Source organism: Acyrthosiphon pisum, chromosome X (assembly GCF_005508785.2).
Source record: "Acyrthosiphon pisum isolate AL4f chromosome X, pea_aphid_22Mar2018_4r6ur, whole genome shotgun sequence".
NCBI lineage: Eukaryota > Metazoa > Arthropoda > Insecta > Hemiptera > Aphididae > Acyrthosiphon > Acyrthosiphon pisum.
In genome coordinates this window covers 71,902,984-71,909,259 of record NC_042493.1, presented here as the reverse complement: position 1 = coordinate 71,909,259, position 6,276 = coordinate 71,902,984, and the positions used below count along the sequence as shown (strand labels likewise).

The following is a 6,276-nucleotide window of genomic DNA, read 5'->3' as shown; positions in this document are numbered from 1 at the left end:
GCCGCCGCCGCCAGTCGGTCGGCCGCCGCCGCTACCCTCCCGCCCGCCAGCCCATCATGGCTTTGTACATTGCCACGGCGGACGCCGCTTTGAAATCGGTGGCGGCGGCAACGAATGCTGCGACTGTATACGACTACGGCGACGACGACGACGATGGCGGCGGCGGCGGCGAACGCCGTTTTTACAAAACAACCAGCTATATTATAATATGGTCGGCGGCCTTCCCGCGCCGCCCGTACGCCAACGCCGCTGCCGCCGCCGCTCTACACACAACAACACTACCGACAGTGTTGCCGACACCGACCTCTCTCGTCGTCGCTGGCTTACAAGCTTTAATAATAATAATAATAATAATAATAATAAGAAGAAGAAGAAGAAGAAGAAGAAGAACATTATTATGATAATGACGACGACGACGATGACGACGTAGTCCTTAAATAAAATAAATATATATTATATTATTATTCTTAGGAATATCATTCCTTTTTTTATTTTAATTTTTTTAAGAATTTTTAGTGAAAATTCGAACGGCGCGATAAATAACGCGCTGCGAAAAAAATTGTTTCGTAATACACACATACATGCAAACGCGTCTATAGTATATACGCGTACGCACTCGTTTATTTTACATAACTTTATTATATTATTATTATGTGCATATTTATATGTAATAATATATAATATGAATACATGTGCAACGATAGTGCAACGCGTACGTCATATAATATAATATTATAATAATTGTTGTTCGGCTGTAAAGGTGATTGGGATCGGTATATAATGACGATGGAAAAAAAATATGTGCAACGTTATGGGAACAAAGTACGCGCGATAGTAATAATAATAATAGTTACAGTAATGATAATAAAAATAAAAATTGAATAGAAAAACGAAAAAACGTTTTCGCGCAAAAGATAACAACGTGTAGTGTCTCGCGGAATATTTAATCACATTATCAAACGCGATAAATCCTGTCGAAATTCGTTTGGACTGGGTTGAAAATGAGGGCGATGATATTTTTACGTTTATTTTTTTGAAAATAAGCGGGCTTTTCACGGACAGTAGAGACACATAATAGTATTACTATAACTATTATTATCTCGTCACTTCAACCACGGCGCACCTAACGGCAGGCCTCATTGCCAGCAGTGCAGGCAACTAGTAATGTGCGCTAGCGCGCGTGCGTGTGTGAGTGTTGGTGTGTATGTGTTTGTGAATTTGTGTGCGTGTGTGTGTGAATTAAAAAATGCAGTAAACCGACACACAAAATCCCCGCCGTCGTCTGCTTGTCCTTATTTTGTACACGACGACGACGTAAATACACATTATACATATCTTTCGGCGGCAAACTCGACTTATTATCAGTGACACTAAAAAAAAAAACCACGGTACACTCCGACCTACTACTACGCTGTTGATCATGTAAAATCGTAAACAAAACAAAATTGATAGTAAAAACCTTTTCTTGTTATGATTTAAAAATTGGTGTCAAGACAAAAATTGTCACGCCACTCTATGCTTGGTTATGCTATTGTCTTACAATAGAGACTACGGCTCGTGTAAGGCCATGGGAAAAATGATAAAACGTAGAAGGATATATATTAATTTCTCGCGCGCGCACTCGTGTATACAATAATAATAATGATAATAATTGTTATCATTATAGCGATATAAATATATAATACAAAATATTACATGTTTTTTACGTATCGGTCATAGGACTCTAGTTTCCGCTTTGTCGGTTATTTTAATTTCCAGGGAAACAATAACGTGCAAAAAGTATGTGTGTTTTATTCTACAAAACCTAGCTGGGACGTTTACGGAAAACCATTTCAGTTCAGTAAACAATGACTTATTTCGTGAATATATTTGTATATCTATTTGCGCCGACTTTTGCGTTTATTTTTGTCTTCTAAATATGAAACAATTAAAAATAAACTTTTACGTTCGGGTTATACCGTCTTCTCCTCAAGTGATTAAACATAATCGGTGTGAATTTCTTATACAGATTTCCATATGTATTATGGGTAATACGTGAAGGTATGCATTTTTAGCCATATTGTGATTATGTTATTTTAATATTTTAATACATTTAAACATGGCACCTAGACATTTATTTTATCTCGTGTATGGCGCATGTTTTAATGGGTAGTTTAGTCGTCGACAAAGTAACCGAAGGCTGTAGCGGAGATTCTTCGTGGTGTATAGTGGAGGCGTAGGCTTGACCGGGAATCGGTAGGTGGTAATAGAAATGGTGATAGTGTAGTAGTAGTAGTAATAGTAGTAGGTATAGTATTAGTAGTAGTAATGGTACGATATGACCGGGGGAGTAGACGGTGCGGCAGCGGGAAAACCAGGTGCACACATTATACGCGCGTATAATATTATAATTGGTAGTCGGTGGCGGTGGGTGAGCAGCAAAGAGTGGTCGGCGCGCGGTGGAACGGATGGGAAAAGGGAATGGTGCTACGACGGCGGCCGACCTCGGTCGGGCGTTATTCGCGCGGTAGGTATGCGGAGAATCCTAAAGCTATCACGCTTCGGTCGGAACTTCGGCAGAAAACTTTCAACCGAAACCGAACCGGTCGAAGCGACCACTGCCGACACCACCGAAGCGAGGTTTTGCGACGCATCGTTGTTCCAATAGACAAAACAACCATAAGCTGAGAGATCCAAAGACAAATTTAATTTGAAATCATTTAACTGTTGGACTCGCGTCTGATTCAGCGCTTAGACTGGTGCAAGACAAGACGTATCCGTAAAGTCAGAGTCGAAGCGATATGAGTTTTAAGTGTTTTGTCGTCGTGGAAATGCTCGCATGATTTCACTTGAGCACGTGCATTCGAATTTCGAATGCCGTCGTCGATAAACGCATAATATTATTACACGCCCAACTTGCGTTTAGGATTTAGATAATACCTACGGTAGAATAGTGTACTATACTCCAACAGAGCGTAGTAGACAATAGCGAAATCTTGAGATAAGAAGAAAAAAAAACAAGAATCGGCGTTAAACGACGTTGGTGCGCGTGCGCTTCTACATACGTTGCACGTGGTGATAAAGTATAGCATGTATGGTATCGTCACCGTACTATAAACCACACACATACACACATTATTACAATATATATAATTCAATGCGACGCGATACCGCCGTTTTTGGTTCGGCCTTTGGATGCGGCGACGGCGAGAGCGCGCTGTTGGCCAAGCTTGTTTAGATATTATAAAAATATGCGAGCGGTCGGTGTGGTGACGGTGTGATCCGTATAGTGCGGTGGCGGAGTAGTCGGGTAAGCAGTATATAGTAACGGTACGGTGTCGCTGGCAGTGGGGAGTAGTGCGCGGACGACGATATCGCGACTAGTGGGCCGGCGGTGATGGCCGACTGTGTAAGTCGGTGCGGCGCGGGCGAGAGGTGGAATATATATTATACACATATATTATAGACTATATAGTTGTAGCGCGTGCGTGTGTGCGTGTGCGTTTGTGCATTGGTATAAGCGGAGGAAGCAGAAGTATAATACGTCGGAGGTGGGTGGCGGCGGGGCAGTGGGTGAGCGCTGGCAGCGCGGCGGCCGTGGTGGCAGCGGTGGCAGGGGTAACAGCAACAGCAAAGGAGCGTCGTCAACAACAGCGACGGCGGCGGCAGTGTTATTCACGAGTAACGCGCCGTAGCGTTTCGTAGCCCGCCACTGCACGTCCAGCTCATCCGAGCACACTCGAACACGTCCCGCCGATTGCGCGCGCTATAATATTATTAATTCGTGTGGTACAGCACACGATTATTTATCGCGATTAATTTTTTTTTCGAGTCCACTCCGTTCCGTCGGTAGGAAAAAAATTAATTTTTTTTCCCGTCATCAAAACGAATCGCGTTTGCGATACTATTTACATTTCTCCCGATCAGTCATCGACGACCGGCGGGGGCCCGTCCGTTAATCCCGTAGTGATCATAATATTATTATAATATTATAATAATATACACTGTCTACCGCGGTATCATTCATTATCATTATCGTTACTATTATCAGCCGAACAACGTTCGACCAGGGCTACACACACGTTTGCCCGTCCGTCCGTCCTTCATTCACGACGGAGTTTCACGCAGACGCCCGGTGGACGGAAACCACTGTCATCGCAGGCGTTGGAAGTATATGATGTTGGCCCGGCGCCGCAGACGCCGATACCGACGTGACAACGCCACAGCGACCGTAAGGAAGACAGTGACCAGTGGATCAGCAGCAGTAGTAGCGAAAGCGTCAGCGACATCCACATCGACAGCAGCAGCGGCGTTCAGAGACATCAGCAACAGCAGCGACCGCACATCAGTGACGTCGAGCAGACATGACGACGACCGTGGGTCTGCTGTCGCCTTTGTTGCCACCGACTGCGGTGACCGCTGCCGTGGCCGAAGAGCACCAGCAACAGGATTACTATTACATGCCGCAGCCGCAGCCCACTCGCGTCGTACGCATGAAAATGTGGAGTGACGACGACGACGAAAATAATTATTGCGCCGACGACAATTCGACGGTGAGCATAAAATAATATTATGATTTATTACGATTGTTATTATAGTTATTAACAATATTGTAATGGTTAAGAATTCCGTTAGTACTTTTATAATATTGTAGTTAAGACGGGTGCACCGTAATATATTATATTTGTATTCGTTTGTGTGGCCAACTGGGGTTATTGTCGTGTTATAAAGTGGGTGCAAAAAAAACTACACAAAGGGTTGACGTGAAACAAGTGGCTGGAAGTAAAGAGGCTTGTGCGCGAAAGCGACCCGCACGATTCAAAGTTCCCGCCAACCGTCGTCGACGTCGCCGCCGACTGCTCCACCACCGCCTCCTCTGCCGACGCCGTCACCGTTGCGGGGTTGACGGCGGCGGCGGCGGCGACGACGGTTCGCGTGGAAAAACATGTGCGTGATGATAACGACGTCTCTTTCTTCCTTTTACGTTTTATCGTATACGGGTGATAACTCGTTGACGTTGTTTGGCATTTATTCGCGCATCAGCTTTCTTCTGTTTTCGCCAAAAGCTTTTTGATGTCGGTGGGGTTACAGTTTACGTGTCTTACACGACGTTAAAATAGCTGTACGTATGTCTATAATATATCTTTATGTTCGGCTGGGTTTTATTTTTACTTATGCATTGTAATATAATATAATTATGTAATGTAAATATTTTATTTTTAATATTATGTAGACATCGATTTTCCGATATTTCTTTTAATGCGTATAAAAAACAAAAGTGTGTCACGTATTAAGAGATAATATCGAAATCGATCGATTTTTAAATCGCAACGTCGAATGCCGGTAGTTACCTATCGCGCGGGGTCGCTATGACACGGCACCGGTGGTCAATGGTTTTAACGATTTTGCGCGGCGACCAAATGGGTGCGCGGGACGGGTAGGTCCGAGTCTGGGTGATTATTAATTAACGGCGGATCGATGATGTGGGACACTCCTCCGTCTGTGGCTGCCGGAATATCTTTTTATCTCGTACTGTATTATTGATATTAAAACTATGATTACAGGAGTGTCGACTATAATTTCAGAATATTATGTTATTATTGTACCTATTAGATGTTCGTTGTTGTTATTGTTGTTGTTGTTGTTGTTGCCGTTATTGTAGTTGTACTTTTTGCGGTGGTGGTAAATGGTGGTGGTACTCGTATTATAGTGGTAGTAGAACGGCAAATTTAGAAAGCAACGTAGTACGACGCGGCGCGTAGGTTGATACCATGCTGGTGGGGGAGGAAGAAGTATGTGGAGAAAGTGTGTTAATGACACGCCACCGTCGTCGACGCTATAACATTTTAATAATATATTATTGTAACGAATAATAATAAAATTGGACATGGACTAGTTGGATACTCGTTGCAAAAATACGACTAGAATTCGATGTAAACATTTTAACATGGCGCGTATCACCATCGTGGTTTCGTCAAGACGTGTTCGAGACTGGGAATCATCAATGAGCCTTTATTATTATTATTATTATTCAGTACGCAATAAAATATACTGTTGTCGAAGAGGAGCTATTTTATATACGTTTGTAGGGCCTTTATGTTATATAATATATACGTTAATTTGATCGGGTTTCTCTGGTTGAGGGAGGGGGAGTAAAATAGTAATAAAGATTGAAAATACAATTTGATTATGTAATTATGTTCGTTAAGGCTGTGTAAGACTGTGCACCTATGGCGCGAGGGGACCGTTACCGTCAGCGGGAAAGGGTGTGTATTCACCCCCCCCCCCCCCCCCCCG

At 43.4% G+C, this 6,276-nt stretch overlaps 1 protein-coding gene across 1 annotated transcript in view; it reads left to right on the top strand.

Moving 5' to 3' along the window:
- Positions 1-3,610: 3,610 nt before the first annotated feature.
- LOC100575722 (phospholipase D C) overlaps positions 3,611-6,276 on the top strand; it is a 7,286-nt gene continuing 4,620 nt past the window's right edge. The window contains exon 1 of the mRNA XM_003242542.4: positions 3,611-4,532. Coding sequence (XP_003242590.1) covers positions 4,344-4,532 — 189 coding nt within the window. The 5' untranslated portion in view covers positions 3,611-4,343. The remainder of the gene's footprint in view (positions 4,533-6,276) is intronic.